The 18815-nt window shown below is 38.6% G+C and overlaps 1 protein-coding gene across 2 annotated transcripts in view; it reads right to left on the reverse strand.

Annotated features, from left to right (window-relative positions):
• LOC121315834 (metabotropic glutamate receptor 1-like) overlaps positions 1-18815 on the reverse strand; it is a 47408-nt gene that overhangs the window by 19810 nt on the left and 8783 nt on the right. For both annotated transcript variants that reach the window (XM_041250311.1, XM_041250312.1), the window contains exon 3: positions 9616-9865. In XM_041250311.1, coding sequence (XP_041106245.1) covers positions 9616-9865 — 250 coding nt within the window. The remainder of the gene's footprint in view (positions 1-9615; positions 9866-18815) is intronic.

Raw genomic sequence — 18815 nt, forward strand, 5'->3', positions numbered from 1 at the left:
TGTGTGTCTCTTTCATACAGGAAAATATAAACTTTATGAAGTGATAGAAAAAAATACAAGGTAAGATTTACTTTCACTAAATCCCCTAAAATTAGATCAGAAGGTAAGACAAACTTGTATCTTCTTTTCAGTTGTACCAGGAATCTGGTGTTTGCCTCCCTTTCTGTTACTTAACATGACCTAACAAATTCTCTCCAGCAACATGTAAATCAAGCAGCCAAAGTAAATGGTTAATAGCAATTCAATTTATTTGGCACATATTCATAGGTGAACGTAAGCCGGTACGGCGAGGTACTGCATACCGGCAAAACATTTTGTCAAGGTACTTTTATATTTCGGTTTATCAAAACAATTGATTAGGCTACATCATTTTTTGGGGGGATTTTAAGTCCTTTCCCACCTCCCGGCTTCTTGGTTGTCCAGTTACTAAATTCCAAATCAAAGGCTTTATTAGCATGACAAAATTAAAATTAAGTTTTTCCAAAGCACCAATACAACGAACATCAACAATGACAAAATTCATACAGATACCCCCAAGGCAAATAAAATAAATAAACCAGAATAATAAATTAGTTTACCCCCCCCCCCCTTAAATAACAAACAGAACTGCCACCCTCCTGTTCCCTAAAATAATATAACCCTCACCCCCCTACCCCCTCCTAGTGCAGAGTGTCTACATAGTGTTCCTTAGGCTGTGGCAGGCAGACACGTATTGATCTGCTAACTCTGCTGTCCGCTCTCCCTCCCCTAGCAGGGTTGGCAGTTTCTTTGACTCAGGGAGGTGTGGAAACACTTTTACCTGACTTACACATTTTGGAAAATATGATTCCCTTATTTGGAGTATTTGTGGCAGTGTAACAGGAAGTGCATTTCTGTTTTGACCTCTCCTAGGTCACAGTGATGGCACCACCTGTTTTCTCTAGCAATCTATGATTTTTTGTGCCTTCCAGTTTCTATGGGCAGGCTGTGGTCACTGAGTCTGTGTTTGGTTAGCATTTGTTTTTGTTTCTAGTTTTTTTCCTTGACCAAGTATTCTGCCAGTTCAAAGTTTTTATTTAGGGCCCTATATGAAGTTTATTTTGTGATTTTATGTCATTATTCCAATTGTCACTGTATGTTTTTTTTTTTTATTTTATTTATGTCAGTTTTTTTTTTTTATTAATGTTGGGAGTTTTTGGTTGGTATTGCTCTGCAACCTGATTGGTTCTGATCTGTAAGTGTCACAAAGACGGCCGGAGTGAGGGACGTCAGACCAGAAACAGGAACCAGGAAATAAACAGAGAGAGAGGTGGAGTTTGGTGGAGCTGAGCGAATGGTCTCGCTCAGCGTTTAATGAATGAACAGACAGACAATAAACAAGAAAATAAACGGTTGCAACAAACAAAAACAGGACACGGCACATTCGCCAAAACAAACAGACAAACAAAATGGACTAAACAAAACACGGTGAGCAGATATTTTACTATTACGACTACTACTACTATTATTATTATTCGTATTACCTCCGTCTCCAATCCTGTTCTCCACTCACCGAACACACAACCCAGAGTGGATGAAAACATGTAGCTTTTATGCAGCTGTACCGTGACTCGATTGCTAATCAATCATTCAATTGGAGTCGCGGTACAACTGCACGTGAATTAATAAAGTGCAATTCCCCGTGCTCACGTATTACATTTTACTTGCACATGAAGTGCTGTGCAATCCTTATGCCTAAATACAAATATACATTTTAAACACTCATGTTACACAGACCTGTTTATATCCTGTGTAGCAATTACTATACACCAACATTAACACACAACACAAAATACACACAGGGGCGGGCACTTTGCCACAGTAAGCCTCAATACTAGTTGGCCCAGGGGGTCATTCTTTGGTAAGAGCTGGTTGCTCTGTAGTGCTTTCTTGTGGGGCTAGTTGAGATGGATCCAGAATTTGAATGCTCTTTTTTTTATTGACAACATTAGGGGGAAAAGGCGCAGTTCGGCCCGGCATACATTATTTGGGGTGTTTCTGTGAACCTGGAGACTATTTTTACAATATTCTAATTGAACAGTTTCGGTTGGGCATTTTGAAACAGAAAGAACTAGGGCTTGAAGTTTTAGGTTTTTATTTTTGTTCACGTGACCATGTTTTAAGCTGATTCAAGATCTTAATTAAACAGCTAATTACTAAAGAAAATCGCTTATTTTTACCTAGATGTCCTGATTGACTTGCTGACTGTGTTTCACCTTCTTCATTATTCGAACACAACAGCAACCAATTTCATTAATCACTTCCCCCAGGTCCTACTTAAACTTGCATTTCGTTCTTGCACTTGCCTGGGAACTAGGTAGCTTCCAATGTGTTAATTTCGTGTTATGTTTTTCTTTCCTGCAAATTTAACAAAATATTCTCATAATTAGGATGTAGAGGCTTAAGACTTAAAGGCAAACCGTTAAAAAGAACATAAAAACTGAAAAATTCAAGCCATACTTCAGTGGCAGCGGCAGGATTTAATTCCTGGTTGGGCCCCAAATTTTCACGGACGGGCCACTGAGGACACTCTATACTGTCAGAAATAGCATCATATTCTCCAAGAACGCACACTCTACCAAAACATTTTGACAGTTGGAAATCCGCTTTACCACCAACAGGCAGAGCAGCACAAATTCCGTAATGTTAAGGAGCTACAAGTCACCATCGCACATAAAGAAAATGATAAAAGTTTCTGACAAAAGCTCTCAGACATGTATTTGACTTCCCAAAGTGAGCTTAAATTGAAAAAGCTCTCATAGTGACTAAAAGTGAATGTCAATACTTCCCTTTGAGTTTTAGAAAAGTGTCAGTTATATGTGAACAAAAACAAAACAGGAATAGAGGCATGAGTTGAGCATAACATACAGTACATCTCAGCTGCATCAGTCAACTGAATTCAAATTGATAACATTAAATGTAGATACTTACATTACTTGTGCATTTGTTGATCGTCGATTCGTTTTCTTTTTACAAAATTTGTCGGGACATAGCTAATGCGTAAGACACAAATATAGCTCCGGTTTACTGCAAAGTTGGCTAAACGTTCCGTTATTATATTTCTTAGCAGACACCCTTATCGAGGGCAATTTACAAGTGTTACAAGATATCACATTATTTTGTACCTATAATTACCCATTTATACAGTATAAATAACTAAACAGCAGCTGCACAAGCTGGTTGCTTGCGTGCCTTGCAATGAAAGAAAAGTTCCTGTATGTTTGCTGCCGACGCGTTTAATATACTATCGAAGACGCAAGATCTCATATCTCAGCTGTCCAATCACCAAGCTTTTTTTTCATAACCATGACAACCGTACTGAGGTGGGTGGGACGGATATATTTTTGAACCACGAGGGTGAGCTAGACTAGCCGCAGTGGATTACAGTCTAATACGGTTTGGTATGAAATGTTTTTAATTGTCAATCACTCCATAACTGGGTGGACCCATGAGCAAAATGGGTGGGCCCAGGCCCCTCAGGCCCAAGCGTGGCGCAGCCCCTGCCATACATACAAGAGTAAGAAAACAATGTGCATGGTAATCGAAAAAGATCTTCTGCTTATGCTGGCTTGGTTTCACGATGCAATGAATCAACATGTACCTGAAAGGCAGGCATTGAAATTTGCAAAGGATTTAAAACATTTTGTATTGACCAGAGCCAGGCAAGCATTAATTTCTTTCACAAAATAATTTGTTTTGTAAATTCATTATCTATTATGAATGTTATTAAATTACACACTGTTTCATTATTACATCTGTTGGCTTTTACAGTGTACATCTGTTGGCTTTTTATGTAAGACATACATAATTACAGGTAAGCATATCAGACAAATAGAAAATTCACAGGTTATGGGCCCTCTTTTAAGAGACCACCTGTGTTAAGGGGCCACTATTAGACTGTCCCTTGACCACTATTAATCCCTTCCAAACTGACATATATATTTCAAAAACAATTACTGCTTTTGTGACCAGGACAGTGATATTTTGAAATTTACCTATTTCCAATGAGAAAACGGGCGAATTTGTGTCTTTTCGTTCACATAAAGTCAGAAAAAAACAACATATGAATCCAAATTAACATGTATTTATACTAAAGTAATACAAAAATGACTACAAAAGATTTAGAAGTGAGTAGTTTTTCGAGATTTACGATTATACTGTAAATCACTTTCACGAATCAGCCCCCAAATGTAGTCTCCCATCATGTTCTCGTTATACTGTCCTTGGTAGCGGCGTTCAAAGTCCAGTATATCCTGGTGGAAGCGCTCGCCTTGCTCCTCCAAGTACGCTCCCATGTTCTCCTTGAATTTATCAAGATGAGCATCAAGGATATAGACTTTGAGGGACATCCTACAGCCCATTGTGCCGTAGTTCTTCACCAGAGTCTCAACCAGCTCCACATAGTTTTTGGCCTTGTGATTGCCCAGGAAGCCCCGAACCACTGCGACAAAGCTGTTCCAAGCCGCTTTCTCCTTACTAGTGAGCTTCTTGGGGAATTCATTGCACTCCAGGATCTTCTTTATCTGTGGTCTGACGAAGACACCGGCTTTGACCTTTGCCTCAGACAACTTAGGGAAGAAGTCTTGAAGGTACTTGAAGGCTGCCGACTCCTTATCTAGAGCTCTGACAAATTGTTTCATAAGGCCCAATTTGATGTGCAGTGGTGGCATCAGCACCTTCCAGGGGTCCACCAGTGGCTCCCACTTGATGTTGTTCCTCCCCACAGAGAACTCGGTCTGCTGTGGCCAGTCCCGCCTGTGGTAGTGCGCCTTGGTGTCCCTGCTGTCCCAAAGGCAAAGATAGCAGGGAAAATTGATAAACTGCCTTGGAGACCCATAAGGAATGCCACCATTGCAGCCTCTTGATGCCATCTCAGAAAAATGCAGATATGTACCCACTTAGGCAGCTGGAACTAAACTGAACTTGTGGGCTTAAGACCCCTGTATTTATACTACTATTTATATTACTGGAAAGTTCTAGAAAGTTCTAGAAATTACTCCAAGTTTACTCAGCACTGAATCTATCTGGAATGTTCTGGAAAATAGGTCAATTTCAAAATATCACTGTCCTGGTCACAAAAGCAAAGTTTGTGGGGAATAATAGCCATTTTCTATACTTTTGAGGCAATTAGGAAATAACATTTACTACCCAGGAATCAAAAAATTAAATTCGATTTAATCGTAGCAGCCCTAATTTCTTCTGTGACACTTTAATATGGCCTGCTCTGCAAGTAGATGTAAACAGCAAAACAATTGTGCATGTCTGTGTTCAGACAGTGGAAACCCACCAGATTACAATATGTTTCCGGACACATTTTTTAGACGTCAACCTCCATATGCCCCAACCTATAGCCAATCAGATCAGTGCAACTACTTTACACGGCATCTTCAGTCAAGTAACTGGCTGTGTTGAAAAACCTGGAACTGCGGCAATTGTTACCAGGGCCAATCGTTTTTTAAAATTGAGCTTACATTAAAAAGTAGAGTACATTTTCATACCATTTAGCATTAAAAGCGCTCACTGACACAAAGATGTGTGGCATCAGTGTAAAATCTACCTTTCCGACTGCATGTACCAAAAAGCAGATATGACTAACGATAGAGTAATGATGAGTACATCCACCACTTAATGTATCAAATGCCACTTTCCTAAAGTGAGTGCTTTTGAACCAATTAACAATTGTTTTGAAAAGCACTTGATTTTTTAGAAGAGCATTTAAACCGGGAAGCAATCTGTTAGGTAGCCTTCTGTATTACCGGTAAACTGAAACAGGTTAAAAAAGAACCCTAAAAAAGTTGCACACGCTTGTTTTTATCAGACAAAGGATTGCTTAGGACAGGCAGGTCAGTTACGACAATTACATGCGTAGACACAAAAATTAATTCTGTTGTGTATTTACATTTGAAATCCCCTGAATCCATTCTTTTCATTCCTGTAGCAGTCAATATCTGAATGCTACATTTCCCAGATATTCTCATCCAACCCTAGGGACCTAACCAAACCATCAATTAGGACTGAACCGACATAAGACTTTACCTACTGTTGGACTGCACCTAAAATTGCATCCCCTGCTGCAGTGGAAGAGCAAGGCAGTTAAACTAATGACCTCAGAGCACTCAATAGGATACAATTTCAAGCCTTCTGGAATCAAAGAATAACATTTGCTCCACAGACTTATAACCATGTAAACACTGCTGCCTATAGCCCTCAATGGTTAAAATCCTTTTTATAATGACTGGATTTGCATTTTGATTGAAGACATCGGTGAAGTTTAGTCCTGATATTTAGTCCTAATTTTCTCAGAGCTCCTCTGATTTTTTTTTTTTCAGGACATCAGGACCTTCAGTAAAATTTCAAACTCAGACGCCCTGTATCTTTTTAGTTCCGTTATGTTATGTTAGAATTGATTGTTAGGATTTCCGGGGTATTCCTGGGTATTCCACCTCAAAATAATACAGCCTTCACAATAAACCATAATATTGCAGCGGACCCGATCGGACTGACTCGCCGTTGGCGGATTGGAAGCCAAGCCCGGAGTCAGCATCTCATGGAGAGAAGCTGGCTTGCAAATTAGCAACAGAAATTATTGTGGAGAACTTGTGTTATAGTTGTATTTCACTGTTTTGGTCATGTCATAAGTGCATTTATTGTTGTATTGTACAGTCCTGAAATTATTGAACCCTTCCTGTGTTTTACCTTTGTTGAGTGTGTGTCACCCTGGGAGTCGGTGTAGTTCTTCAGGGAGGGTAGGGGCTGTCTGTGAGTGTATGGATGGTGCTAGCCGCTGTTAGCTGCCTAATAAACCACTTTGTACCTGAAAAAGCCTTGGTTTGTGTGTCCATTACTCACATGCTCACTACACTGGTGTCAGAAGCAGGATGGACGGCACATACCTAGTTTCCCCATGCTGAGACGAGGAAGCAGAAGCCTGGCGGGTGAAGATTGAATGCCAGATGCGCATCTGGCTGAAGAGCTCCAGGGGATGTGGCGGACTGCTAGAAGACTGGGTGCCAACCCAAGTCTGCCACCACACTGTCACTGGCCAGGTGATTCACCCCTGGTATATATCCCTTTAAGAACTGAACTGGATTAATTAAGGGGGCTATAAAAGGGCGTATCCAGGGTACAGCCAGGGAGGACCAGGAAGACGCAAGCAGCAAATAGTCAACAGTGAGCAGTGAGAGCAAGAGCAAGAGCAAGAGCAAGAACAAGAGAGAGTGGGAGTGAGAGAGAGACAGAAGACCAGCAGCAAGCAGCAACAGCCGAAGGTCCAGGAAGAAGCAAGCAGGCATAGCGAGATCGTGGAAGACGGAAGTAGACAGCAGCCGCATCCAGCAATGAGAGTGAGAGCGAGGAGCCAGCAAGCAGCCTGAGCCAGGAGGCAAAGACAGAGGAGAGAAGGGAGGAGCAGGTGCCAGCGCAGTAGATAGAGGGGAAATATTTGTTTGGCTTTTAAGTCAATACACAGGCTTGGAACTTAAAAACAAAAACCGGCAAAGTGCTTTTGGGTGGAAACGATTTATAAGAATAGTATATAACGCAGAAAATAGGCTGCTATAGTCATTGTTTATACAGGAAGTAATCCTGTGTGGAACACAGTGTGTTGTGTTTTTCAGCTTCTCCTTTTGTGTGCCGCCAAAGTCCAGGGGTAGAGACAGGCCATCTGGAGACCTGCAGAGAGAATATGAGCTGTGTGTTGCACCTCAACATTGGACAATAAGCCCTATAAGTTAAAAATAAGTTTTGCTGGAAAAGCAATTGTATGTTTAACTGGGGCTATAGCCAACTTGAGGTGTAACCACTATTTACAGATCAGAGCCAATCTTTTTATGAAGAACCTCCATTGAGGGCCGTGGGTTTTCTCTCTGTTCCAGAATAGGCGACGCCGGAGGGGGAGCTGGATCAGCCTGTTCAGGCTACAGCATCGGGAACCAGAGCCACAAGAGTGGAATACAAGAGGGGAGACAAGTTAGACAACAAGAAAGGCTGTGAAGGGGAGAGCCAAATGACAAGGACGCTAAAGTGGAGTTTGCACTATTAAGGAGGAAACAGAGAGGCACTCCTAGGCGGAGCTGACAGTACAATCAATAGACTGCTGAGCCAATTGGGCGGTTTGTCAAGGCGGAAGGGTATTGTATTTATTATTGTATTTGTGTTCTGGGGTTTTAGGTATACCAATGCACTAGGTAGAAAACACGTATTGTTTTATTGGGGGTTTTATGATATTTATTGGAGGAAACATTTTTTGGTTGCACCCAGTTACACTATTGTATCCAGGTGGGTTTGGGGTTGCTGTATGCATATTAGTAACCCCTCACTTGTATTAGTGCTTTAAAAATTGTAAACCTATAAAATAATGAAGATTGTGAACTTGACGTTGCATGTGGTGTGTGAACCTCCTGTCCAAGTTACATTGGGATTCAACGGGCAGTGGAGTAACCTCTGACCATACAGTTAGGAAAGGACCTTTCATCTGCATAAAATAAGCTTGCAGATGTGTAATAGTAGAAAATAAATCAATTATATTATATTTAGTTTTTTTGACAGTGCAATCCTATAAGTTAATACGTTGATGACAACAATGTTTTCTGTTATAATAACAGACAGACACCCTACACAAGACACATTATAAATTACAAAACAAAGATTATGAATAGATTTTTAAATAATATTTAGATAATAATATTTTGGTATGTGCAGGTTAAAAGTTTGAGTACTGGATTTCCATTACCTTATCTCATCTGCAGGGGTCAGCAGTGCTTTACACGCTGCATTAATGACTCTAATGACAGAGGCTATTACAACAAACACAGAGGCTGTAAAAAGGGTATTACAGAAACGTTCCAATTTTTCTTACCTTTGCTGTCCATCTGGGTTTACAGCAGAGCATTCTACTTGTCATCTCTGCTTTTTTTTTTGTTTTTAATCTCTGTATATCTTTAATATGGTTAAATGTAATTATTGTTAAATGTTTCCAGTAACATTTGACACAGTTTGATCAATGGAATGACGTTCCACAGTTGGAACATGCATTTTCAAAATCTAGAAATGTGTAGTACGACAACGGTTTGCTGACAAAATTCTTGAAAAAGAACCTTCCATTCTGGATGTCAAAAGTCATTGTGCAAACCTAGTCTATTATGATCAAAAGACATCTCAGAATCAAGAAACTGCCAATGCTCATGACAGCATCACCAAATGTAAGCCAGGACATATCTGTGAGAATTCCAAAACATGTAGTTTTGTTGAGCAGCAAGGACTCCAGTGACTGCTTTAACAAAGCTCACAAAACTAAAAATTATTGCTGTCATTAATATACATTTACCAGGAACGTCAACTAAACCTAGAACAGATGAATTTATGCGTACTGTTACAGCGGGCACAGACTCCTACATTGTTCAATTACTTATCACATATGATACTGGGATTATTAAGTCATAACATTACTGTGTTCCATGCTTCATTTAAAAGCAACTGGGGTTTAGGGGAGGCAGGATGTCAGTGAATTATTATAATATTTATGCACTCTGGAGAGCATATTAAAATAGCCAAGATGGTAAAATGCCCTTAGGAGTATAATTCAGTCACATGCCTTACCTCCCAATTAGCAGAAACTCTCCAGCCACTCCCAGTCTCCTCATGGCCATGAGCAGCCCTCTGACTGTCATTCCTTCACAGAAACATACGACGACTCTGGCCTTAGGTAACCTCTCCCTCAGCTTCCGCAGCAGTCTGTCAAAGTGTTTCTCCCCAGCATTACTGTAGATTTTATCAGAGTAGGCAATGCACAGACCCTCCTGGGAGGCGAGCTCCTTGAATGCTTCCATTCCACTCTCCCCATAGTTTCCTAAGAAAAAATAAATAAACCAAGATGTTTAAAAGCATACTTTTCATTTTTGCTTCTCAACAAACCTTCTTCAGTATAAAAGTTTGTTACATGATGTAAATTGAATACATTATAAAAATGTATTCAGAAATTATTACTCTGAAAAGGTGATGTGGCTTATAAATACAGTAGTGTACACCTGTATCATGACTAACAGTAACTAGCCTGAGGGAAGAAAAAAAAATAAAAAATTTAGCTTTTTCTAACACATTTTTCCTCAGCTGCACATTGAATGTCAAAATGCATTCATCCCATGTGTCCTTTAGCCCACTTATCCATTAATAAGTTGTCTTGCCCACTGATAACAATAACACATAAAACATGATGATTTTTCCTAAAGAAAAACCATGCAGTATGCAGTGTCCTCAGGCGATCAACTTGCAGAATTAACTGAAAACAATGAATGTTACTATTTGAATATAAAGTTTAAATTACAGCTTTTGCATTCTCCCAACACAGACACCTGTCTCCATTGTCTCACTGTTGGAATGGATTAAAATCATTCAAAACATTTTGGATCATAAGGATGTCTTATGACGCTTGTCAGCCAGAGACAAGCCCTGGAGATTTCTATACAAACACCCATTCATGCATCATTCACTAAACCCTTTGTGCAATCAGCAAACATGAAGAAACAACATCGAAATTAAATGTACATTCACAGCTTTTTTTTTACACAAGGACATGATGGGAAATGTGAAGCAATCTTGAGGCAGAGAATTCAATTCAATTTGAAAGTTAAAAAAGTGGTCACAATCTAAAAAAAATTAAAAATTAAAACAATACACACATCTTAAAAAAACAGTTGTAGCAACACATGGGAACATGTAACACAATAAAATAAAAAGGTCCTTATGTACCCTTTAAGAACAAGTTCACAGGATCACTGTGAAAAACCTGACGAGAACAAATGAGCAGGATTTAAAAAAAAAATGTAAATGACAACTCCAGTGTTAATCAACAAATCATCATGTAGCATTGATTTCGTTATGCCTATATTGTTATTAAATAATCATGCTTACGTGATTTTCTGAAATTATGTTGATTTTCGAAATAATGTTAACATCCTAACTAACGGTGCTTCTTGCGACTATTTCTTTTATTTGCGTGGGAATTTAAAAGAAAATCTGTGTTAATTTTCATAATTTATCGGGAGTTAATTTGCACTTGGAAAAGGACAGATTTAATTAACTAAAGACTATGACTCACCTTGAAACAAACATTTAACAGACCGCCGCTGTGACAATGACGATAAAGAGACTGCCTAGATAATTAAATATTTGTAGTTATGAAACTATTTTAGACTTTTACATACTTCTAGTTATGAAAGAGATTTGTTCACTTGTTTTAATAGTTTGTAATCTTAAGCACGGAACACACGGCCGGATGACATCGCAGGAAGGGTTGCATGGATGTATAAAGTACAGTGGCAATGGGGAGAATCAATAGGTGAAAGGATAAGGCTATGGCAGTAATAAATATCTACAATTTTGGCTAGACCTTAATGTGACGTGATCATGAAAACCATGTATGACTGGAGACATGCATGTATTCTCTCTCTATATTAAACACAAACATACAGACATACATACATGCACACACACACACGGTATTCCATTGGTTTGTCTGTGCCGATATTTTAAAACAAGACCTGACAGCCCCACATTATACTTTTTAACTGTTAAATGAAATATTTACAGAATACTTAAAAACTGCTGCTATAATCATGATTCATGTTTTGATAATAGTGTTATCAATCAATTACACCAAATCACGTTTTTTATTTACAATGAAGGTAATCTATATATATTCTGTTTTGCCAAGTCAGCAAAAAAAACATGGTTTCCCTTCGTTGTAAATAAAAACGAGATTTGGTATAGTTTAATAATAATAATGCTATTAATGATAAACAAATCATACATCATGGTCCTGATAGCAGATGTTAAATATTCTGTAAACATTTCATCTAATAGTTAAAAAGTGCAATATGGGGCTTGATTTCAAAAGATATCACCACGGAAATTGATGGAATACCTAATGTGATCGAGATCATTGACATGGATTTTGCCTAACAGGTTTGTAATCTTGTCAGACTTCCTCCACACTACAGTGTAGACACATCTGTATGCAAGTATTATAACATCTTCTTATAACACTGTAAGTGTTTGGTGGCTACTTCTATTCATGTTGAGTTTATTTATCGTGAAGGCGAGCAAACAGTACCAGAGAAAATGCATGATTAGGGGAATTCACCGAACAATGAACTATATATAAATTGTGTACCGGATTGGTGAGTTCTGTTGTAGTTTTAAAAGCTTAATAAATGTATAATGAAGTGTTACATGCATGGTATAATAACTAACAACTAAAAACACAAACACATTTTAAAAGTTTTTTTTTTTTTTTTATCTGTGCTGATCTAAAGTTTTGTTGCTTGCACACAAATATCCAAGGCGACTTTGTGAGGGTGTGCCGAGTGGCTGATGTTAAACAGGGATTTACAAAAAAATTCAGTTAAAAGAAACAAACACTTTATTTGTGAACAAAAGTAAGCTTGTTCTTTCAACAAATAACTATGTACACTGATCCTGAAACAAACAAAAAAAAACATTGGCAGATAACACAAGATAACACACCTAGGCTACCACAGAGGTGAGGTACTAACCTCCAGCCCACTCGGAGCTCCTCATACTGACCTCTTTTATACCTTGTTTCAGGTAGCCCCCCCCCCCCCAGAAATAGCCATAATAATTATACATTAATCCAGATTATTATTATTATTATTATTATTATTATTATTATTATTATTATTATTATTATTTTACTCAATAAGAATGCTTTACTTCACATTCATTTCAATATAAACTCAATTTTACCCTTATTAAATTTACCATTATTAAAATAATAGGGTTAAACAAGATTAAACGTCCCCTCTATGGAAAAGGTAAGTGCAGCCCCGAAAGAACAAGTGCACGCTCCCCTTTCCATACAGACAACCAACAGCCACAGAGAACAGGCAGACATGCCTTACCTGCGCTCCTTAAATCCAATGGTAAGCACCATGTTTATAACTAATTGTTAACAATCTTAAAGCTCACAACTCCTGTATGTATAAACATTTTCATTAGCAAAGAATACTTAAAAGATACATAAGAACATAAGAACATAAGAAAGTTTACAAACGAGAGGAGGCCATTCGGCCCATCTTGCTCGTTTGGTTGTTAGTAGCTTATTGATCCCAAAATCTCATCAAGCAGCTTCTTGAAGGATCCCAGGGTGTCAGCTTCAACAACATTACTGGGGAGTTGATTCCAGACCCTCACAATTCTCTGTGTAAAAAAGTGTCTCCTATTTTCTGTTCTGAATGCCCCTTTTTCTAAACTCCATTTGTGACCCCTGGTCCTTGTTTCTTTTTTCAGGCTGAAAAAGTCCCTTGCGTCCACACTGTCAATACCTTTTAGAATTTTGAATGCTTGAATTAGGTCGCCACGTAGTCTTCTTTGTTCAAGACTGAACAGATTCAATTCTTTTAGCCTGTCTGCATATGACATGCCTTTTAAGCCCGGAATAATTCTGGTCGCTCTTCTTTGCACTCTTTCTAGAGCAGCAATATCTTTTTTATAGCGAGGTGACCAGAACTGCACACAATATTCAAGATGAGGTCTTACAAGTGCATTGTACAGTTTTAACATTACTTCCCTTGATTTAAATTCAACACTTTTCACAATGTATCCGAGCATCTTGTTAGCCTTTTTTATAGCTTCCCCACATTGCCTAGATGAAGACATTTCTGAGTCAACAAAAACTCCTAGGTCTTTTTCATAGATTCCTTCTCCAATTTCAATATCTCCCATATGATATTTATAATGTACATTTTTATTTCCTGCGTGCAGTACCTTACACTTTTCTCTATTAAATGTCATTTGCCATGTATCTGCCCAGTTCTGAATCTTGTCTAGATCATTTTGAATGACCTTTGCTGCTGCAACAGTGTTTGCCAATCCTCCTACTTTTGTGTCGTCTGCAAATTTAACAAGTTTGCTTACTATACCAGAATCTAAATCATTAATGTAGATTAGGAATAGCAGAGGACCTAATACTGATCCCTGTGGTACACCGCTGGTTACCACACTCCATTCTGAGGTTTTTCCTCTAATCAGTACTTTCTGTTTTCTACATGTTAACCACTCCCTAATCCATGTACATGTGTTTCCTTGAATCCCAACTGCGTTCAGTTTGAGAATTAATCTTTTGTGCGGGACTTTGTCAAAAGCTTTCTGGAAATCTAAATAAACCATGTCATATGCTTTGCAATTATCCATTATCGATGTTGCATCCTCAAAAAAATCAAGCAAGTTAGTTAGGCACGATCTCCCTTTCCTAAAACCATGTTGACTGTCTCCCAGTACTCTGTTACCATATAGGTAATTTATTATATACAAGTTAACTTTACCAGCAGTGTGCACCCTGCTACCCAAAATGATACATCGCACTCAAAAAAACAACAAAAAATGTATAAAAACAGATTTCATTCTTATGTAATTCCCTGATTCCTGACAAGCAATTACACAGAGATTGAATACATATTAATTTATGGGGTAGTTTTATCTGTCCATTTACAAAAAGAAAGTTAATTCGTTTTTAGTTTGCAGTTTTGTTTTTAAAGCTACTGTGGGCGGAAAAGAATTACATTTCTCGATCACTGACTTACAGAGTTTATCAAACAATAATATAAAATATGTAATATAAACAATAACTCTGAATAAAATAAATAACTAAGATAGATCAAGGCAGAAGATGTTTTGCCTACAAGTGAATTATTATTATTACTACCATGATTACATGGAAAGGTTATATGGAAAGGCATATAGTTCCGTCCACAAAGCTTTTTTGCAAGATATATTGAAACACAAGCTTCATCAGTCTCGGTCAAATTTGTTGTAAAAATCAAGAAACGCACCTTCTTTATTAATCCAGAGAGATGGAAGATGTAATGAAATAATGATACACTTCAGCAAGTAAGTGATATTTCCTAACCACAATCACGTGTGCAACATGAAGGACAGACACCACAGATCTATAACAATAATAACACTATTACGCAAAATGACGACTCTCTTCAGTCAGAAGTCAAAGGGCATGGGTCTGGATAATGAATAATGAATGGCGTTGTTTTGGATTTACAACAACTGACTTCCTAGTTGTTACAAATATAAAAATGAGTGAAAAGATTAAAAACCTTTGTAAGTGATTAACAAAATGCTGCATCCCCAGAAAACACGTTTTATTAAATAGCACAGGTACAAAAAAGAAAACTTTGAGTATTATTCCATCTAAAGAGCTGAAATAATAACTTTCATGTTCGTAACAGTGTGGACAGACACTGATATGAATGTAGCACATTTTTTAAAAACTGATCTAAAATATAGAATCACTTGCTACAGTGGTAAAAACACACTTATGATAATATTTAAGTCTTCTAGATTAGACTAATCAATTGAATTAGACCTAAATGTGACAATATTGTTTATAAACACCTTGTAAGTCATCATGTTTTGCCATGTTACGTTTGGGTCACGTAATTGTTTACGCTACAGTATATTTCCAGTATGTGTTTTATCTAATTTTAATATTTAATCTCAAAAAAATCAAGCTGCAACTTGTCAATTTACTCAATCATTTACACATGTGTAAAGTTTCCATTAGCATGGAAATGCCCATTTTATTTCCATTTGGCTGCTGCTCGCAGGGGGAGAGAGCCATCTCGCTGTACACTAGTAGGTTCCATAACAGAGAATTATGCTTCCATTCAATTTTCTTGATCTCGTTAACATGCATTTTGATTGTTGTTGAGACAGGAAGTGATGTACATGTCCTGCAACAATTAAGCTTTTTAAAGAGAAATGTATTCATTAACAACCTCATTGACTCAATTTCAAAGCATTAACGGATTGATTTAATTAACACATTTCGTTCAAAAATCACTTGCTACTAAATCTGTTGTTACTATACCATGAGATTGATACAATAACACTGTGTCTTAAGAGTGGATTAAAAATTCAACACTGATGTGGTGTTTTGAAAGCAGCTGGGCAGAGAGTTCCAGAGAGAAGGAGCAATACAGTTAAAACTACGCCCACTAAGATTAACACATCTTGGAACCAAAAGCTTTATAAGGCCACAGTTTGACGATCTAAGCTGTATTCCAGCGATGTAAGGGCTGAGAAGGTCTATAATGTAACTAGGACCCTGGCCATGCATAGCCTTGTATGCCAGCAACAGAATCTTGAAGGCAACACAAGAATGAACAGGGCTGATATGTTCTGTCCCCTAGTGCCTGTCAAGACCCTTGTCACTGCATTCTGCACCATCTGAAGATGATTCAGAGAATGAGCAGGAAGACCAGCAGAAAGAGCATTGCAGTATGTTCGAAAGCAATGAGTTTTAAATATGAGATGCTTGATTCCACGCAACTCCTCATCCAGACCCTGGTACTCTCGTGCCTAGACTACTTCAACTCCCTCCTGGCAGGCCTTCCTCCATCCACCACCCGTCTGCTCCAGTTCATCCAGAACTCCACTGCTCTTCTGGTGTTCTCTCTGCCTTGTTTCTCCCACGCTACTCCACTGATCCGCTCACTCCACCGGCTCCTGATCACCTCTCGCATCCAGTTCAAGATTCTTGTCCTTGCCTACCAAGACTGTACCCAGCTACCTCCAGAGCCTCATCTCTCCCTATACCCCGACCTGACCTCTCTGCTCCGTCTGCACTAGAAGACTGGCTGTACCTCCTCTACGCTCCCCTGCCTCCACAGCCCGCTCCTTCTCCACACTCGCCCTGCAGTGGTGGAACAACCTTCCTATGAATGTCATGACTGCCCAGTCCCTGACTACCTTCTGGTGCCTCCTGAAGACACACCTCTTCAAACAACACCTGTAAAACTTAACTCTTCCCTTCCGGACAACATAGCACTCTGCCTTTAATGCACTTTACCCTGCACTTATCTGCTCCCTATTGTACTGTATTTAAATCTGTTGTATTTTGTGTTTCACTTGCACTCGTATCTAACCCTGATGTAACTATCAACACTGGTATCTGCTCTTGATCTGCCCGGTATCAAATCATACTGTGTTTTGTATTAGCTCTTATTAGGACTGAAGTCATTGTATTTTGTATCTTGCGCTTAATTGTACTGTAATTCTTGATATGTATTTTTTGTATAAAACTGTAAGTCACCCTGGGTAAGGGCATCTGCTAAGAAATACATAATAATAATAATAATAATAATAATAATAATAATAATAATAATAATAATAATAATAATAATAATTTACAAAGACACATCGGCCGATATCAGATCTCAATTTAAGTATTTTTAAAGGGACATAATTAGATCTGTGATGGGATACAGTTTGTACAGTTTGGGTTATATAGCATGGGTGATATAAAATGTATGTTAGTATGTGGGCACAGAGAAGTACCAGCACAATACTTGTTTTGTGGTTTGGTGTTATTGTTTGTCTGTTTATTTTGACCATCGTGCCTTTTGTTTTGTGTGGTTTTGTTTTTTTCAGCCATTTTATCTATAATAAACTCGCACATCAGCGTTTCGCAATATTGTTGTCTGTCTCTTCCTGGTCTGATGTCACTACAAGCCTTCCTGTTCATAACACCTTATAAATTAAACATAAAAATGACATAACATTTTTGCTATTTGTATCTCAAAGTAATTGTCAGTCAGCTGGACACCCAGTATGTTTTCAGAAAGTTTTAACTCCATTACATCTGTCTCTGAGAAGTGAGTTCCCATGGGTTTTAATGCAAGCAGGAAGGACGGTGAGGAGGCAGAGAGACACAAGGAGTACATTGGCAATGCACTTACCAGAATGCTAATATTCTGCCACGGCTTCAGAATATATCTCATTAAGATACAAGTTAGAGGTGACATTCATTAGTATTAGTATGGAGTGTGAGAGAGGAGGGAGGGGGGTATGCATTAAACAAATGGCATTGAATAGTTCTAATAAGTTTTTAAAAAAAAGTAAATTAACAAAAATAAAATTCCTGCCTGAACACCTTAATAGCACCGGTGTTACATGAAAACAAAAAGACTGTCTAAGGAAGGTCACATTTCAAATGAAAGCTGCTCTACACTGGGATTACATAGTCAACATAGAGTTGTGCTTGGATGGTCACTAGTTCATTGTGTAAGACTTCACATTGAAGCAACACATTGAAATACATTCTTTTCAATCCACCCAACATCACGTAACAATATATAATACAGGGCACCCTGTGTGCTAGATGTTGCTTCGAAAGGGCTTGACCTCTAGAGCGGGACCTGTAGCAGACAAACAGCTGGTTGGACTGTCTCCAGGACGCTGCCCTATCCAGGTAACAGCGCAGAGCCCGGACCGGGCAAAGCGTGTGCTGTCTGCAATCCTCCTCTGACTCATGCAGAGGAGATTTGAAAGCTTCCAAAACCACTGGTTGGTTAATATGGAATGAAGAGACCACCTTTGGCAAAAAGACCGGGTTATTTCTTAATGTTACCTGTGAGTGTTATCGATGGACAGCTCATGAAGCTCACTTACTCTTCTGGCAGATGTAATGGCTAACAAAAACTCCATTTTGAGGGAAATAGGGCACTGCTCTGCTGAGGCCATGGGCTCAAATGAGGGACCCATGAGGTCCCCCAGCACCAGCTCCAGATCCCATTTAGGGACCATGTTTTTCGTCGGAGGACGGAGCCTCTGGGCCTCTTTAAGAAATTGCACTGCCAGGAAGTGTGCCCTAGCAGACACAGAGTCAATTTTATCGTGGCACAATTTTTGCTGCCAAGTAGACCTTCAGAGTAGATGCAGATTTTCCCACATCAAACAAGTGTTGTAAGAAGGTTAGAATTGTCTCA

Source organism: Polyodon spathula, chromosome 5, assembly GCF_017654505.1.
Source record: "Polyodon spathula isolate WHYD16114869_AA chromosome 5, ASM1765450v1, whole genome shotgun sequence".
Taxonomy (NCBI): domain Eukaryota; kingdom Metazoa; phylum Chordata; class Actinopteri; order Acipenseriformes; family Polyodontidae; genus Polyodon; species Polyodon spathula.